The sequence below is a fragment of the Coffea eugenioides genome, chromosome 11 (genome assembly GCF_003713205.1).
Source record: "Coffea eugenioides isolate CCC68of chromosome 11, Ceug_1.0, whole genome shotgun sequence".
NCBI classification, from domain to species: Eukaryota; Viridiplantae; Streptophyta; class Magnoliopsida; order Gentianales; family Rubiaceae; genus Coffea; species Coffea eugenioides.
In genome coordinates, this window is record NC_040045.1 from 27444152 (window position 1) to 27463825 (window position 19674).

At 36.7% G+C, this 19674-nt stretch overlaps 1 protein-coding gene and 1 long non-coding RNA gene across 6 annotated transcripts; one reads left to right on the plus strand and one right to left on the minus strand.

The window, feature by feature from the left end:
- Nucleotides 1-57: 57 nt before the first annotated feature.
- LOC113752165 lies at nt 58-6326 on the plus strand. The gene is made up of 10 exons (XM_027296297.1): nt 58-75; nt 133-204; nt 1035-1094; nt 1177-1306; nt 1388-1581; nt 1708-1889; nt 2081-2208; nt 3600-3880; nt 4590-4830; nt 5261-6326. Exons 1-10 carry the CDS (start codon nt 58-60, stop codon nt 6133-6135), a joined length of 2181 nt encoding a protein of 726 aa, XP_027152098.1. The 3' UTR covers nt 6136-6326.
- A 7188-nt stretch (nt 6327-13514) lies between these two features.
- Nucleotides 13515-18774, minus strand: LOC113754390. Of its 5 annotated transcripts, none has more exons than XR_003465184.1 (4): nt 17880-18774; nt 17087-17285; nt 16422-16531; nt 13515-15287 (listed from the first exon to the last, which is right to left on the minus strand). It is a non-coding gene; the product is annotated as an uncharacterized LOC113754390 (long non-coding RNA). The 5 variants fall into 5 exon arrangements; XR_003465187.1 differs by having other exon boundaries at nt 13515-14577; nt 14717-15287; nt 16422-17285; XR_003465186.1 differs by having other exon boundaries at nt 13515-14020; nt 14436-15287; nt 16422-17285.
- Between the last annotated feature and the right edge of the window lie 900 nt (nt 18775-19674).

A 19674-nucleotide genomic window follows, 5' to 3' on the forward strand; every position in this document is an offset into this window, starting at 1 on the left:
CAAAGTCAATAATTGCGTACTGCTTTTTGATTTGTATGTTTTCATAGTAGTAGAGTTATGCAGAATTTCACAGTTGTTTGTCCTTTTCAATCTGTAAGTTCTTTTTTTTTTTTTCATGATTGGCTTGTGCAGGAAGAAGCTATCTCCTTATTGTGCACACTTACAAATGTTTTTCCTGCTTCTGTCAGCCGACACTACGATGGTGTGAGTAGTTCTTTCTGTATGAAATGATTTTTTCATGCATCTTGTTGATAATCTATTCTCAAATGCCAATGGGTGTTTGCTGTCCAGATTTGAGTTATTTTGAGAATCACCAAAAACTTTTTCTTGTTTTCTTACAATTATGTATAGGTTAAGAAATGAAGGTGGCCACTATTTACATGCTAGAAATGTAGAACCACATACTTATCTATGGTCCTTTTGCCAGCACTGTTCTTTGCAGAACATGAATCTGAGTGGAGAACTATATAGTAGAATTGGCCTGCAAAGAAAGATGTATAGTTTGAAATGCTACATCTCATCCTGGGTAATGTTTGCTTGATGTTTAGGGTTCCTAAACTTGCGTTGTTAGTCAGGTAGGGATTTCCGGGGTAACCTTTTATTGTTTTTCTTTCTCCTGGTGAGGTATTGACAATGCAACAGATTGCATGTAAATTCATGTTGGAAATTGCTAATATAAACTTGGGAAAAAGCATTGTTAATCTTTTGAGTGGTGAGAGGATTGGGCTTTAGAAATTTTAAAAATTACTATGTGCAGGTTGGTTTACATTGCAATAGAGTCCTTTTCCTCTCTTCAATCTTAGTCTGGTGTTTGATCTTAGATTCACATTTCATTAGCAGATATACAAAGGGGAGGCTGTTCTGATGCTTATATTCTGGGTTTGCTCATCCTTTTAAGTTTCTTTATCCAGAACTAACATCCCCTAACAAAAGGAAAAAGGAACTGACAGGACCAAGTTGCTCTATTAGACATATTTAACTGGTTTTGCTGGCTATTATTATGAATGATTTACTGATATACAGTGAATTTGCAGGTTGAATCCTCTATATTTTCAAAATTTATGTCAGAGAATTGTCCTGTCAGTATATTCAAGGTGATAGAATTACTTGATGCATTTATTTTAGGTTGGCTTGTTATAGCCAATCCAAAAAGAGTTAATTTGTCTTGGTCTGCAGAAACTTGCTCATGGCTTGGCCTTACTTCCAAAATCCCGAGGAGATGAGGATAGCTGGTCACTGATGATGCAGAAGGTCTTGATATTCATAAATAATCAACTAAATGTTATGTTCCAAGGTCTAGAAGAAGGTAACAGTTGCTTTAATTTGGAGATGGAACTGCTATTTTGATTGAATATTTAGGTGCTGATGTTTTATTCACCTGTTGCAGAGGCCAGAAGTAGTGAGGTAGTGAGGTTGTTACTTCCTCCAGGGAAGGACCCCCCACCTCCCTTAGGAGGGCTAACGGCATCAGCAAAAAACTCAGATCAGGCAATGAAGAGGCCTGAACAAGTATTAGTTTCAAGAGTCTCTACCCTGATGACCTGCTGTTGCACAATGCTTACTGATGCTTATCCCGTTCAGGTGATATGCCTCGTTTAGTTTATGATATCAAATATGTGTAAAGGACCGAATTGATTTCTTGTATTTTTTAAGGGAGATACATGAACTCGTTACCTTGAGCATAAGTTTGTCTGGTGCTCTATGCAGGTTTCTGTGCCTGTTCGTTCACTGGTAGCTCTTGTTAAGAGAGTGCTGATGGTCGATGGCTCATTCTCACAATCCTCCCCTTTTATGACTGCCATGAGACAGGACTTGATTTGTTTAGAACTTCCTGAATTGCATAGGTGCAGCCTGGAGCTTCTGAGTTCTAATGTAAAGGGACTTCGCAGGTGACTGATTTGTCTTCTTCTTGTTCTCTTTTAAATGTAATCACTCTATTTATATCTTATTATAAAGCTTGTCCTTGAGTTCTTTGTCCGTTGGATATAAAGCTATGCTCTTTAGTTTGATTTCCTCTTCCTTCTTTAGTTTACATTTCAAAAATGTTAGTTGTAACATGATTTTGTATGCGCTTCTGCAGTCAGTTGTTACCACATGTGGCAGATATCACACGACTGCTAACAGAATATTTTAGGACATGCGTCCTGCCAGAGCTAAGGATTAAGGTTTACTCAATTATGAAAGTTTTGCTGATGTCCATGGGGATTGGTAAGTAATTGTTTAACATATCTTTTCACCTCTTTGCTTATGTTGATATTGGGTGCCTGGAAATTGATGTTAGTTCCCGCGCTTAGTTCATCTGACATGCATTTTGATCCCTTATGGATGCATGTGCAAGAATATATGCTTGTAAGCATGAGATACTCTTCTCCTCCTCCTCTTGCTCATTTCTGTCATATTGGGGGTTCAAAAATAGAAGCACATGGAGCATAAGTTGCTCATTATTTCGAAACCTCTAAAAAGTCTGTAGCATTGGAACTCGTGAATCTTGTTAAAATTTGCTTTATAAAACTGTCATTTGAATATCCCGACATTCTACAAGTCTACATGTTCTATGGAAGATCATTGCAATTAAGGTGATTTTCTATAAGTATGCTGCTTGTCAAGAGCCCTGAAAAAGAAATACTAAAACAAAATGAACCTCAATACTTTGCATGAGTCCAGAGCTACTGTCAGTTTGGCCTTGATGAGTTTATTAGGCAAAACGTGTGATTTATGATATTAACACCGGGATTGATCTTGTACGTACTTGAGCAAAAAGGACTATCAAAGGTTTATAAGTGCATTTGGTTGGCTGAGGTTAATATTCTTCAAAAGGCATGATACTTTTCAGGTTTGAGTTCTCTAATTTTTTTCACTGGTCAATATCAGATACATGAGATTTTTCGACATCTCAGGTTTTTATGGGATACCATTTGCATGTTGTCTATTGCTTTGCAACTTCTTTTGTGAGAACTAGATAATTGTCCATACTCGTGTTTTTATTTGAAGACATTTTGAACATGATGGTAATTTTCTACTTGATCTACTACCGTATCTAAGTTCGAACATGCTGCTTTACTCGTATGTAGAAGGTTATAAGGAGGTATCAGGTTGATGCTCACAGTTTTAATCAAACTACTTTGACTTGATGACATTTGGTGTCATAACCAGGCAGTAATCTTTTGTTATCTAACCTCGTTTGTTTCTTTTTGTGATTTAGAAGATGTTTTCATATATATCTTTTGCCAAATTTGCTAACAAAAAAATCGTGCACCCATTGTGCATCCTTTACCAATTTTGTGTGACAATTTTTTCCCCTTACCTGCCTTTCTCTTAATCCATATTTGATATAGGTTTGACTTTGTAGCATGCTACAACCGATTATTTTTTTTTTAGCATCTAACTCAGTGGCAATAGTTTTGGTGCTTACCAAATTTGAAGTGATGTTTTTTAGAGTAGTGCTGTTGATACTAAAAAAAAAAAAAAAAAATCTTCTTGTAATTCGTTCAATTCAATAACCCTTTACTACCTCTTTCCTTCTTTCGCAAACAAATACAGATGCACACAGAGATCTGTCACATGGAATTGTTTCTCCTAATGGTGGTGGTTCTTGACAGGGATTGCAATATATCTGATCCAGGAAGTTATAAGCAATGCATTGCTTGATCTGGATCCTCATGGTCGTGAGAGTGGTGGCTCGTACTCTGCTGCACGCTCAAAGACCTTACAGGATGCACTGCAACAATGTTTTCAGAGAAAAAGGAAGCACCCAACTTCAGCTGAATCTGTTGGAGACCAATCTGCTAAAGGTGGTCTGGAAGTGGAGACATCCCAAAATATGACTGCAATATCTGTCAGGATTGCTGCATTAGAGGCATTAGAAGCTCTTTTGAGTGTGGTATATTCCTTCTTTATCTAATTAAATGCATTGAGTTACCATCATTTATATGCTTATGAGAATACTACTTTAGCTATTGACTTAGCAAAAGGTGTGCTCACAAAGTACCTCAAGTTGGTCTTTCATTCTGCTTCTTTCTACTGTCTCTGTGGTTATTTTGGAATAAGAATTCACTTTGGAAGCCTTAGAGAGGTGCTTCATTTTTGGTCTTGTACCATGGTAGATCCTGTTAATTGTGCTTTTTATGCAGCCAGTATTAAGCTCCTTGAGCTGAAACTTCATGTAGACGGTGTAATGGTCTATCTAGCTGTACTTATCTGGAGTTATATGCTTACCGGTATCTATTTAAAGTAGTATGCTTAGTTAGTCTTGCTGACACATCTAATCTGCTTTAGTGTTAAATATCATCCATTATGGCTGTGATGTTATAGTTGGTGCTAAGTTGATCCAGACTTCAGGCATTTTCAGGCCGTATTTAGTAGGCCTATGCACTAAATTTGCCCCTTGCACGTTTAATTATGTTTCCAAATTGTCACTTAATGGAATGTAGCCTGATTTTCTGACATGGGGGGCATCTACTTTATTTGATGTACCTGTCAGTATTTCAATATTCAAATGAATGCAGCTCCTATTTTTCTCTAATTGTGATTCCAATAAACTGTATATGCTTTCAGAGCTTACAATGAAAATTTTTATTTTTTGTCAACAGGCTGGTGCCATGAGATCAGATGGTTGGCGATCAAATATTGATCGTCTCCTTATAACAGTTGCAACAAATGCTTGCAAAGTGGGATGGGCTGACAACAATAGTACCGTAGTTTATGGTGAAGCTACTCCTATATGGGCAGACTTCCAACTTGCTGCTTTACGCGCACTTTTGGCATCCCTTCTTTCTCCTGGTCGTGTTCGCCCTCCACATCTTGCTCAGGGTCTCGAACTTTTTCATAGAGGTAAGTGCTGTCCAGCCTCCAGTGTCATCTTCTTCCCATGCAATCCATGGGCTGTCTCCACGTTGTACATTTGAATTGGAGGCACGAACAATTTATATAATTAAGATAGATGAGGGGATACCAAGTCAAGTTGGTAAACCTGAAATAGAGGTTGCTTGATTTTGTCCTTTATGTAACTAACATGAGCGGTATAATTGGAGTACTTGTTAAAATGCTTGTCAAATGAGTGATGTATGCCTGCAATTTGTCTTGGTAATTTCGTTTGACAGTAAGAGGTCTTCAATATGTAAGATATGGAAGGAATAACCGTACTTGTAAGAGGTTCTTCTGCGGGGCTACTTGAACCCTTTTTTTTTTAAGTTAATGGAATTGAAAAAGTCTACTTTTCTCGACTTCTTGCTCATAGATTTATGCGTTCTGGTGACTGCAGGCAGTCGAGAATCTGGAACAAAAATTTCTGAATATTGCTGTCATGCTCTTTTGACCTTGGAAGTGCTCATACATCCTAGGGCCCTTCCATTTATAGATCTTCAATCGGCAGTTGACCATTATGGCAGCGCTAGCCTCAACCTTCCAGACGTACACTTCGCAGATCACAGAAAGAACACTTCATTTCATTTTAGCACACTAGGAAAGGAGCCTTCTCTGCCAGAGTCTGGGGATGATGATCTGTACGAAAGGTGGCTGGCAAATGGTGATGAAACAGATGTCAATGACCTTGGAAAATATACCAGCAGTGATAAAAAACCCTCTGGGACCTCTACCGATCCAGCATTAGAAAAGCTTCCTCATGGTGGTTCTCCTTCTGAAAGAAATAAGCGTGAAGGTGGTGAATTTGGGGAATCAATGGCTGTTGCAGCTGACAAAGTACCAGTAGATGGGGATGAGATAATGGTTGACTTGCCGACTCCGGAAAGCTACAAGCAGACAGAGGAACGCGATCATATTGAAGGGCGAATATTGGTTGCTACAGCTGGTGGTCATACTGCCATCGAATCAGATGGACTGGTTTCAGGCAGTGCTACATCAGCTGATGGTCATACAGATTTTGTTGTAGCAGCAGGAAAAGATGTCTCTTCTTCAGCAAGTAAAAGAAACACTATGGTTACTGAGCAGAGTGTCACGCCAACATCTGCGAAGGATGTGGTGACAAGCCAAGATCATGAATACACTAGGATTGTGGAAAAGATTTCTGCTACAATATCAAACACAGGAAGGGGCGCTGGATTGGTGCTAGAAATCAATGACGACACTTCAATGGATTCACTTCCTGATATTGTGGATGGTGATCCCGACTCTGATTGAGTGAAAATGTATGTGTATGATTGGGCAGTATTCGATTAGATTTACTAGTGAATGTGTTGAAATTCATTGTATATTGAATTTGAAGTTCTTCGTAAGCATGTTAGAAAAATTAGGGGCTTTTTGATCCTCGTAAGAGGTTTTACGCAATTTTGAGATGAATGAATGCAGTAGATGATAGAAGGCTTCTCTTATCACTTAGCAATGTTGAAAAAGCAGTTCGAAACATATAATCCAGTGGACTTTATTTCCACAATAATCTCATTCTTCAAAACTATGCCCAAACTAATGCACTTACAAAGTATATTTCCTTGTTAACTTGTTACCATGTGGACTTCGAGTATGGAAAGTATTCACATTTTCATCTTATATTAAGAGGTACAATCCATATCAATAGATTTTTAATAACTTTTCAATAGTTTAAATGTTGCTACTTATGTACAATTTTAAAGATAAATAAAAATATTTTTCTATCTATTATTGAGTTAATTAGTATTTCTCACATTAGATTGGCTCATATAGCATGTTAATTTTGATATTTACACTAACCTAGTTATATTTTTTCTCCTATTCTTTTGGAATGTTTACTTGTACTTCAAACAATTTGAGTTTTTGCAAACTTCTTAAAATTTACAAAGTTAGGAAACTACCATATATAAAATTGCAAGTAACAAGTAAAAAAGAAAGGAACTTGTGATATAATAATCAAGAATAAAGCAAGGGAGGAAAAATGGCAGCAAAAAAAAAAGGTTCTTCAGCAAAATCATTGCAATTTAGAGGGTGATCAGCAATTTTAAAACACTAATTATGGATCCACTTTTCTTTTTTTAATTTGCTTACAAAATGTCCTTAAGGCACTAAATAAAGAAAAACTATGTAATATATAAACAAAAGATTTACAAATTATTTTTTTTCCTTTGATGGGGAGTCGACATGGCAATAACTAGATTAATAAGGGAATAAAAACTGAAAGAGCATTACTTTGGGATTATTTTTCGAAAAGTAGATTAGTGTAGCCAAAAACTCATCCAAGGGTCATAGTTTGGAGCAAATACATACCATAACATGATTCTTAGTTCTCCTCATCACATATATTGCTACAGAATTCCACTCGCCAAGGGAACAACCAACAAGCGGCCACAGAAACACGGCGATGAGATGCATTCAGACGCGCTCCAATAGAAGTGACCAGGTGCGCAATTTGCTAATGTGTTTTTGTTTTTAATCCATTAGCGAAGTGGTGGTGTCAACGATCAGCTTGTGTTGACACTTGACACTGAAACTTAAACTTCTGATAATCCTAAAGTGAAAATTTGTCATGCATTTTATGTCTAAATATCCACTTTTTTCCTGATACTGGGCATCCTAGAAACGCCATTCTAGTCCTGCATTCTCGTTTGGACTACAACCCACATTGTCTGACTTTATTATTGTTTTAACAGTAATTCCCTTATCTAAAAGTATTCACATTTTCATCTTATATTAAGAGGTACAATCCACATCAATAGATTTTTAGTAACTTTTCAATAGTTCAAATGTTGCTACTTATGTACAATCTTAAAGATAAATAAAAATATTTTTCTATCTATTATTGAGTTAATTAGTATTTCTCACATTAGATTGGCTCATATAGCATGTTAATTTTGATATTTACACTGACCTAGTTATATTTTTTCTCCTATTCTTTTGGAATGTTTACTTGTACTTCAAACAATTTGAGTTTTTACAAACTTCTTAAAATTTACAAAGTTAGGAAACTACCATATATAAAATTGCAAGTAACAAGTAAAAAAGAAAGGAACTTGTGACATAATAATCAAGAATAAAGCAAGGGAGGAAAAATGGCAGCAAAAAAAAAAGGTTCTTCAGCAAAATCATTGCAATTTGGAGGGTGATCAGCAATTTTAAAACACTAATTATGGATCCACTTTTCTTTTTTTAATTTGCTTACAAAATGTCCTTAAGGCACTAAATAAAGAAAAACTATGTAATATATAAACAAAAGATTTACAAATTATTTTTTTTCCTTTGATGGGGAGTCGACATGACAATAACTAGATTAATAAGGGAATAAAAACTGAAAGAGCATTACTTTGGGATTATTTTTAGAAAAGTAGATTAGTGTAGCCAAAAACTCATCCAAGGGTCATAGTTTGGAGCAAATACACACCATAACATGATTCTTAGTTCTCCTCATCACATATATTGCTACAGAATTCCACTCGCCAAGGGAACAACCAACAAGCGGCCACAGAAACACGGCGATGAGATGCATTCAGACGCGCTCCAATAGAAGTGACCAGGTGCGCAATTTGCTAATGTGTTTTTGTTTTTAATCCATTAGCGAAGTGGTGGTGTCAACGATCAGCTTGTGTTGACACTTGACACTGAAACTTAAACTTCTGATAATCCTAAAGTGAAAATTTGTCATGCATTTTATGTCTAAATATCCACTTTTTTCCTGATACTGGGCATCCTAGAAACGCCATTCTAGTCCTGCATTCTCGTTTGGACTACAACCCACATTGTCTGACTTTATTATTGTTTTAACAGTAATTCCCTTATCTAAAAGTATTCACATTTTCATCTTATATTAAGAGGTACAATCCACATCAATAGATTTTTAGTAACTTTTCAATAGTTCAAATGTTGCTACTTATGTACAATCTTAAAGATAAATAAAAATATTTTTCTATCTATTATTGAGTTAATTAGTATTTCTCACATTAGATTGGCTCATATAGCATGTTAATTTTGATATTTACACTGACCTAGTTATATTTTTTCTCCTATTCTTTTGGAATGTTTACTTGTACTTCAAACAATTTGAGTTTTTGCAAACTTCTTAAAATTTACAAAGTTAGGAGACTACCATATATAAAATTGCAAGTAACAAGTAAAAAAGAAAGGAACTTGTGACATAATAATCAAGAATAAAGCGAGGGAGGAATAATGGCAGCAAAAAAAAAAGGTTCTTCAGCAAAATCATTGCAGTTTGGAGGGTGATCAGCAATTTTAAAACACTAATTATGGATCCACTTTCCTTTTTTTAATTTGCTTACAGAATGTCCTTAAGGCACTAAATAAAGAAAAACTATGTAATATATAAACAAAAGATTTACAAGTTATTTTTTTTCCTTTGATGGGGAGTCGACATGGCAATAACTAGATTAATAAGGGAATAAAAACTGAAAGAGCATTACTTTGGGATTATTTTTCGAAAAGTAGATTAGTTTAGCCAAAAACTCATCCAAGGGTCATAGTTTGGAGCAAATACATACCATAACATGATTCTTAGTTCTCCTCATCACATATATTGCTACAGAATTCCACTCGCCAAGGGAACAACCAACAAGCGGCCACGGAAACACGGCGATGAGATGCATTCAGATACGCTCCAATAGAAGTGACCAGGTGCGCAATTTGCTAATGTGTTTTTGTTTTTAATCCATTAGCGAAGTGGTGGTGTCAACGATCAGCTTGTGTTGACACTTGACACTGAAACTTAAACTTCTGATAATCCTAAAGTGAAAATTTGTCATGCATTTTATGTGTAAATCTCCACTTCTTTCCTGATACTAGGCATCCTAGAAACGCCATTCTAGTCCTGCATTCTCGTTTGGGCTACAACCCACATTGTCTGACTTTATTATTGTTTTAACAGTAATTCCCTTATCTAATACTGTGAATTCTATTTCAGTGTAGTCTGCTCGAAATGCTACTTATTAGTTAATACTACTAGTTATTTTCTTTCCTACGTTAGCTAGCTCTCATTTTCTTCTTTATCGGGCTGAAATATTGGGATCTCTTAGGTTTTACCAAAGCCAGGCAAGAGAATCTAGAGGATTGGTCAAAAAAGAAATACTACTACTGAGACAAAAAACCAAAACAAAAAATTAGTAGTGGAGTACGTAGGTGGAGAGTTGAGTGAGAGTCAATCAAGTCTTCTCATGCTTGCTGGAAAAAGTTATGCTTCATTTGACTCGAAAGATGGAAAGCAACTAACTTTAGTTCTCTGGCCGGATGCAAATATGAAATCTCATCTCTGTTAGAATCCATATTTTGTGTTGGTATGCAAAATTTTCTAATAACAAGACTCGATTTCTTTAACAGCTAGATCATCGTATACTTGCCACTACGACTTTAGAAGCAATTGGTGGCTTATGGTTCTCAACTCGGAAACTGGAACTTCATCCTGCCATACGCTCCTTGATTGGAAGTATAGTAGGCATGACTGCTCTCCAGGTGTGTCCTACTAAGTTCTAACAATCCTCGTTGGCGAGTTTTATCACAATTGTCTGGCCAGTTCCTTGGCATGATTGCCTTTGTCAGACATGCATAAATGATTTTACATTTATGTGTTAAATAAAATTTACTCCATCGGTAGGTCACTTTGAGAGTATCAACTCTTCTGTCATTCGTACCTGTGTCATCTGGCAGTTGGCATAGCTCATCAAGCTGGAGCTCTAACGCTTCTAAGTATGATGCTTCTGCTCAATCACACCATACGTCGGCCGATGTCACTTCTAAAGACTCTGTCTCCTGTTGTAAAAACAGCCACCTAGATGATCATCAGGACAATGTGTAGTAGACGGCAGATTATTTTCAGCTTCCGATATTTAGATTACTTAAAAAAAAAAACTGCAAATGAGAGTTCTGAATGTAGCTGTTGTATGGAAGAAAGGTTTGGTGCAAGCCTCTCTTGCAGCTGCAATTTCTGTCAATCAGTGGGAATGCTCATTATTTTAGAACCATTGTGGTATTTTCTTTTTCTTTTTTTTTGTCACTTTTAGGAATTCCAACCTTTTGACTAGACTAACCTCTTAAAGCTGCGCAGAGTTTTTGCCCCAAAAATACGTAGCAATGTAGAGTTTTACGCCAAAAATATGCAGCCATGTAGTACACGAGGATTAATAATGGGATCTGCCGATAATTATCAGATTACGAAATTAGTCGGACTACCCGTGGAGGATTTGTAGTGATTTTCATTTGATGATACACAAATGTTTATTTTGGCATCCCAATGTAACATAGTTGGTAATAAGCCAGGAATTAGAAATAGCTCGAAGTTTTATGTCCAATGAAATTTACAAGTTTGTCTTCAAAGTGAGAAAAAAAAAATTGGGATGAAAAAAACTATAAGTTCTCATCAATTATGTTGATTAATTCTTACGGAATGATATGAAACCTTAAAGGCTATAAGATAATAATTGAAAAAAAAAACTCAAAAGAAAATAAGAAAGCGAAAAGTTAAATCATCTATAAATTGAACATTGAATTGGGTGGTAAAATCAATTTAACATTCTCAGGTACCATGTTCCTCGGTGGGTAGTGCACCCGTCTGATTAAGTGATAATCCTGTCCCTATCCGTCTCCCGTAGGTTCAGTTGGATCTCCCCCCGTAGTTAGATTAGGATATAAATACAAAAATGATGATTGACAAAAAAAATTTAAAAATTTAAAAAATGCAGGGTTTATCAATTATACCCTCAACTCTCTCGTCTCTCTTCAATGGCGGCCAGTAGTCACATTCAAGGTATGTACGACATCGCATTGAAGCCTTAGCTACTGCGGTCACTTCTCAAGGAATACATCCCGGACGAAAAACACCCATCAGAAACCTTTCAGACCTCTCTCACGTTGTCTCTGCCATCAAAACTCATTGTCTCCTCTCGGAATGAGCCCTATCTTCCACCGACCAAAAGCTCATTGACAGATGGAACAGACTGATGCCCCAAATTCACCACCTTCATGCTCATTTCTTTCGGAAGGAGAATCACCATGAGGAAGCTTTTCAAATGCTGGATGGGTAGAGGTCCCAGAGGATTCTTTATCACTGCTGGTATATTTTCCAAGGTCATTGACATCTGTTTCATCACCATTTGCTAACCACCTTTCGTACAGATCATCATCCCCAGACTCTGGCTGAGAAGGCTCATTTCCTAGTGTGCTAAAATGAAATGAAGTGTTCTTTCTGTGATCTGCGAAGTGTACGTCTGGAAGGTTGAGGCTAGCACTACCATAATGGTCAACTGCCGATTGAAGATCTATAAATGGAAGGGCCCTAGGATGTATGAGAACTTCCAAGGTCAAAAAAGCATGACAGCAATATTCAGAAATTTTTGTTCCAGATTCTCGACTGCCTGCAGTCACCAGATCACATAAATCTATGAGCAAGAAGCTGAGAAAAGTAGACTTTTTCAATTCTATTAACTTAAAAAAAAAAAAAAGAAAAAAGGTTCAAGTAGCTCTGCAGAAGAACCTCTTACAAATACCGTTATTCCTTCCATATCTTACAGAACTTACATACATAAGAAAAGTAGGTTTCACATAAATAAGGAAATTACGCCATAACTAACCAAGATAGTAGTACTGAATGATCCAAAAGAAGCACTTGCATGAGTAGTTAGGGATATCATAGCCTAAGGAGCTTTTATTTACTATTTTCTTGCATAAGTTTAGCATAGTTTTATCTCTTTTAATTCATTGATCGTCTAAATAATAGAAAAGTTTTAGTAGTGCCCATAATTGTCCGATCTTTCTCGTGAGATCGACTCGATATATGCCCTAAACTACTAGTTGACCTGTATACTTGCAGTCAAAATAGGTGTAAATTGGATTTAAACTTGTACTTATATTAAAATTCCCATCAAGTTTTTGTTACTGTAGCGATTTGATATATGTGAGTTAAAAAGGTGATTGAAAAATGTGTTCATGAAAAATGTGATTGGAAAACGGGTGTAGTTGATTCACGGAAAAAGGTAATTGTTCAAAGAAAAATTGCTGTCCAAACAAGGCCTAAGACTTCCAATGACAAAATCCTAAAGAAAGCATTCCTCCATTCCTTTCATCAGTGTATACTCTGATAATCTTATTCTTGAAGGGTCCAAATTAAATCCAATTTTCTTCCATCTATCTGTCATGTTGCAGGCAATTCATGTGCCTTCTCTTCCTGAAAAGAATTTTGACTTTTGGAACAATTCGACTTTCAAGTCTTGATCTTTCCACGCACGTGCAGGAGCAAAAGAAATTAAAAAAAAAAATTCTTGATCTTCTAGAATTCCAAAAGATGCCTAATCTTGATCATGTAACACGGCAGGAGTTTTACCCTTTATACATAATCAGTGGAAACTTTTAGACTTTTGGTTAAAGAAATTCATTACATGATAAAGTAAGGATATGGTAGAATTGAAGACACTGTTGGCACAAGACTTTACCATCATATTAGATACAACATTAATTTATGTAGTGTTTGCATGTGCTCTTTGTCTAATTGGAAGAATTATATGCTTAATAAGATTCTTGCATGCAATCTAATACTGGAAATTTGGTTAATAGGGGCTAAATCAGGTATCATAAAAAAAGAAAGAAACACCAACACATTAGGAAAATGAGAAGATTACGGTCCGTAACTTGGTTGCAAGTGACGGACACAATCAGACCGCAGATTATATTCAATGAAAAAGGCATACCAGTTTGTCTGACAACGATGCCTCAATTAAGATAAATCAAATTTGTCCAGTGCAATGGCTACCTACATTGACTAGGTAGCTGGTTCCAAATGAAAACATGCTGCCCATTCAAGGAAAGTGAAGCCAAGGGATCTGCTACCGAATTTGGTTCTCGAAAGACATGAGCAACTGACACATGAAGCTGTTACAGAAGAGATCGAAATTTTGCCAACATATTGCATAAAGGCCATTTTGCACCCACCGAATAACTAAGATGCACTCGAATTTGCGAATCAGCGTCCAGACATTTCTCTAGAAAAATTCCAACTCCACGTGTTTTACCAAAATCAGAAACCATTCAAAACATGAGTTTACAGCTGCAGATCTACACAGCAGAAATAGCTACCTCGAGCGCTACCAAGCTCCCCCCTCTTCACCTGAAACAAACGAAGGGACCCGCTGCTGCCCTCAGAGCCATTGCATTAGTTGCAGAAAAGGTTGGAATCTTAATTTCCTTTTGAAGTTTCATAATCTGATTTGCGTTTAGTTCTTTAACTCCAATCTCCATTTCTTAGTGGATGTGATAGTGGTAGTGATAGTGATGATTTGAAGTTTTTCTCTGATGAATGCAGATACAATCATGTTAATACTTCCCAAATTCACTTCAGTGATGTGATAGAAACAAAAATATGCCAGGAGTATTCAAAACTAAAATTGAAACCAAATAAGAAATGCAATGGAAATTGCACATTGCGCCCGTATTGTTAATTGCATAAAAGGAAAAGTTTTTCCATGATCTAATCTAAAAAGTGACTAGGAAGGAATGAACTGAAAAAGGAGGGCGAATGTCACCTCAAATGTTGAAAAATTCTTGAACATGTAATTTGCAAATGCAAGGCAAGAAGTATGATGTGGCTAGCACTTTTTCGATAGGATCCTTGGAGTAGGCAAATCCTATGTTTTGCAAAGTTGGCCATGAACATGAAGAAAAATTCTGAAAGAGAAACAAGAACTAAAGAGTAAGTTGACAAAATTATCATCAAGAAGCTGGGATCATATGCACAACAAATGATGCTCCCGTGATTTGAGGCACTGGAGCATTCCTAGAAAATGAATCTAACAGAAGAACGTACCTTTACACCCCCAAGGTCAAGCTCTTGCGACTGACAAGCAAGATTCAATATAGAATTAGCTCACTATTGAAAGCTATGCAGTTTATATCAGAAACCTTGGGGCCATTCTTTCCCCTACTTTCTCTTATTATATGGTAATTTGGACAATGAAAACCATATTTTTCATGCATAGTGGAAGCAGGGGAGGACACCAACAACTCTTTTTTTAGCGACTAGAGCTAAGAGCAGTCAGTAATTTCCATATCTTCAAGATAGATGAAGTGTTGAAGACACTTGTAGGTCATTGTTCTTCAGCTCTTATGCTGCTCCAAGTGAAAGATGGCGAGGGTGAAAGACAGGAGCCAGTATTATGGAAGTGACTCTTTTTTTGTCAGTGCCACTAATATTGCAGTCTGACCAAGAAGGGAAACTCTGCAATATCCTCCATCAAAAGGATATGGTTGCAGTCTGGAGGCAACACCTAGCTCAAAAGCTCTCAGTTACATGATGCTGCCACATTTTTCAACATAAAGATGCGAGGAGGGCTTGCATTTTTCCAAGCAGCGAACTAAGCTCCTTGCAATACGTACTTCTGAAAAGAGGCATTAAATGATCATGGTCTCAATTCTACAAAGAATTGTAAACAATGATTTGTCTTTCAAATTTTTACATAATTCCTATGTAGAAAGTAGGAAGAGAAAGAGCAGGAAAGGCAACCACGGATGATCCCCCACTTACTGGTGAGCAAATGCCATCTTTGAGTATCAACTCTTTTTCAAGAAGCGTGCTTGAATTACAGAAATTCATTCCAATTCATCAAAGGTCTATAGGGATATATGAAAATATTTACAATGAATACAAAGTGCAACATACCTAGAATATCTTGTTGCATAGGATAATATGAAAACATCAGAAGTGGAGCAGAGCATTAGAGTGGATTATGCAGCAAATACATAACTAAAGAAGCTATACCAGAGATAGAGTGCAGTCAATTGTACTCCATGAAGAACAACATACAAGGGGAAGAGATATTAGAAACCACTTCAAATTAGTTGCCTTTTTTCTTTTTCAGAAAAAATGATTATGCAGTAGTTATTGCTTCCTTTCTGTTTTTTATTACTAAGGGCTAAAATAAGTGAGCAGTTTGAATTTATTCACCTTTCTGTTTATTCAGAATTGTTGATGGTTATTGTCAAAAATGTACTCATCTGATGTTTATACCCTTTTTGAGTAGAAAGATCTTAGAAAGTTGAAATTTAGACATCAGCTAGACAAATACAAGGTGAAGATAAAAATGAAATTAAGTCATAATTGTCATCAGCACAAATATCCATCACTGGTTTTCTGCTCATTTTGTTTTTGCACCCCTTTCTACTCTCCAAATTAATTTGATGAACTCTTCATCTATTTAGGATCAAACACAAAGAAATATCCAGCAATGGTGCCTTATACATATCTAATGCTACCACGTCAAAAAGGGTCAATACCATTGAAACCAACAACGGGCACCTAAGCCTGGTGAGCTTCTGATTCACACTACTTTTCATATGAATAGAAATATTATTTTTATGTGTACCTTGAATTGCTTGAATAACACAGCATAAATCCCATTAGCTGTGTTATCTCTCATCTCATGTCTAAACTAGTGATTCCCAACCAACATACAACACCCAAGTCTAGACTATATTTTGAGGGGGATATGCAATTCTAGATCTAAAAACCTTACCATAATGCAATGAATAATGACAGCATGATGTTGTGGCCTGAAAAACATATATGCATGACAGGTTCTAGCTTGCGATATTCTGGTTGATGGTTTCCACATTGGTCTGTTTGCTGTATGAAAAACCAAGGAAGTTAAAGATATGTGGAAGTAAACTGCATCTTACCATAAAAAATTGTTCAATTAACCAGAAAATTAACCTCAAAATAAAAATGAAATTTGCAAAAGAAAGTGCTGGAATAGTTTAAAATAGGCATAATAGGTATGGAAGTATTTAGTTTAGTGAAATCTTAGAGAAGATGTCCTACAATAGCATAATGATAAAGAAAGAAATACAGGAAATTCAGGAATTAACAGAAAAAGGAAAATAACAAACCTTCAAAGATGCCATCAAGAACAAATACTCGTATAGAATGGGTGCATAACAGTTCCCCTAATAGGAATTGAATATAATATGTGAAATATTTACATTACATTGTACTGTGTAGTGTTCAAAACAATTTTAAGAGTTACCATAACTATGGCATAGAGGAAGAACAGATCTTGATGTTAGGGAAACAAACTAAAATGCCAATGAACCAAAAATAATAATAATTGTAATGTAAACTGAAAGTGCATGACTGATCGCAAGGTAAGTTTATCATCGACATGCTTGAAATATGAGCTACCTTGTTCTAATCTTCTTCCTTTCTCTACACTAAAAATAATGTCAACAACTTTGCAATGGCCGTCATTCTATAAATATTAATCTATTGCAAAGATGGAGGTCACCACCCCCATTTTGCAATGGCTGAAGATAGAGCAATGATGGTCCTTAAAGTATTGAGAAAGGTGTATCACCTCGATTGGGAGAGAGCAACCCACGTCCTGGCAGATACATCAAATTTTGACAAGATTAGAGTACTTTAAAATTGCTCTTGAAGAAGCAAATTGTGTTCGATTATAGTTTAAAGCAGAATTAAAGGATTATAAAACAATTACATTAACAAGTCAGGCAAAATAAGCTTATAGCTTCAAACAAAAAATTATTGAGTGTATCAAAGAAAGCACAGAAAACATTAAGAAAGTTTAAGAACAGCCTAATTATTGTAGGTTTTCGTTCTCCATCAGCAGTTACCAAGGAAAACATTTGTCTGCCTAAATTTGTGGCCTACATGACTAGGGTGCAGAAATAAACCAAAAGCATGGGCTCTTATTTAAAAAAAAAAAAAGCTGAAAAAGTAATACAAATGGTGAAATCTGTAGCTAGAAAGTAATATATTATGAGATTGTTACACTAGTAAAGGCTATTGCCTCAACTGTCCTTTCAGCACATCCTAGTTATTCACAGCAGGCAATTCGCACTGCAATCACAACAAAAGATGCGCTAATTACTTGTCATTTTGCCTTTTGAGGTTTCAGAGTATTCCAAGAGAATAATATATATGAAGGAAAGAAAAAAATTGAAAAACAAACATGTACCTTTAATTATATAAATAGATGATGATGAAGGTCTTGTAACTTTTGGAGGCAAGCCCTCACCTGTAATCGGTGTCATCATCAAGGAACTAGCTCGTCATCGATTACCAGGCAAGGGATGTGAGCAATCTTGGGCCAGTCTTGTCCTTTATCCCATTCTAGCCTTGGTTTCAACATTGGGCAATCTGAGATATCTAGTGTGGTGAGAGAGGCAGGTAGTCCCTCTTCTGGTAGGGATTGGAGTCTATGGCAGAAGCCGATTACTAGGTGTTGGATGGAGGTGAGGTGTCGAAGACCTGAATAGTTTAGCACTTTTAGATTCTGAAGGGATTGCAACAAGAGAGCTTCAAGTGTGCAAGGCAGCTGCTAGTCCTTCTCTGGAAATGACTCTACTCCATCCTTGATATCCACAATCCACAAGTCTGTGAGATAAGGGAGTTTCTCCAGACCCCACTCTTTCCGGCGACTCGTGAGCTTTTTGCATCTCAAGATCTTAAGGGATTGTAGGCTGGAGGGCAAGCCCCCTTCTCAAAAGCACTCAATTTTTGGACAATTTTCTAGATGCAGATATCGAAGAGATGGGAGAAGGGATTCCATCCGTTGCGACAGCGCCTTGAGCTTCTCACAATCCTGGATAAAAATCTCCGTTGGATTGGGGGCTGCCAATCCTCCCTCTAGAAAAGACAACAAATTATCGCAATTGATGATGTCTAAAAATTGCAATGATGCCATCACACTACTAGCAGAATTTGTTGTACTACTCACGATCCCAGATGCAGCAGGAATTGAGAGCACCTCAATACTCTTGCAATCGATAATAGAAAGACCTTTTAGCTTGGGAAACGATGCAAGCCGCTCGACTTTGAGAGAATCACAATTTTCTAATCTCAAGTAGTCCAAGGTCCCATGCTCCTCCGAGCTTTCACTCTCTAATTCCAAATTGTAATTGTAACATTCAAGTGATTTAAGTGAGGCAGGTAGTCTACTCACGTGCAAGGGTAAAAGTGACTCGCAATCATCAATTGTCAATTTCTCAAGCCTAGAAAATTGGTTGAGTCGCAGGGGCAACGCTCTCAAATTTTTTAGCGCTGAAATCCTCAATTGACAAAGAGACGAGAGTTTTGGTTGAATCTCTTCATTGAAGATGCTCAATCGACCATCAGGACTCACAAGATTGCTGCAGTTAGATATCTCAAAGCTTTGCAGTAATGAAAGTTGTTGGGGAAGTTCTCCAATTAGTTTGGGATAATCAATTATACTAAACTCTTCGAGTCTATTGAAAACTTCACCTTCTGGTATGTGCCATCTCTCCTACTTTGGCAGCTTATTAATTCTCAATTTTTTTAGAGATTGGAATGGTTTGGTTGCACTGACATCTCCATAAAAATCTTGTGTCAAGGCTGATATACGATGCATTCCAACAATTTCAAGTGATTGCAAGAACCTTAACTGCCCAAGTGTAGGCAAGGAATGACAATATTCACAACTAGAAAGACTCAAGGATTCCAAACGGCTTAATGAAGGGTTGACTAGCCAATTTGGAAATGTTATCCCACAGTATCCTTCGATTTTAAGATACTTAATACTTGAATGAGGCCGTAGTTTATCAAGGACATCCCTTGCAACTTGTGAATTGTTAGCATCACCGTTCCACTTGAGAGTTAACTTTTCAAGGTTTTTCTTGCCTTCCATGTTCGCTAAGGATGCATCCATACCGCTAGAAATATTTTCCAGCCCAGAAAGGAATAGCTTACCACGTAGCATAGGCAGCTTGCCTAACTCCTTAATTGTCAAACCA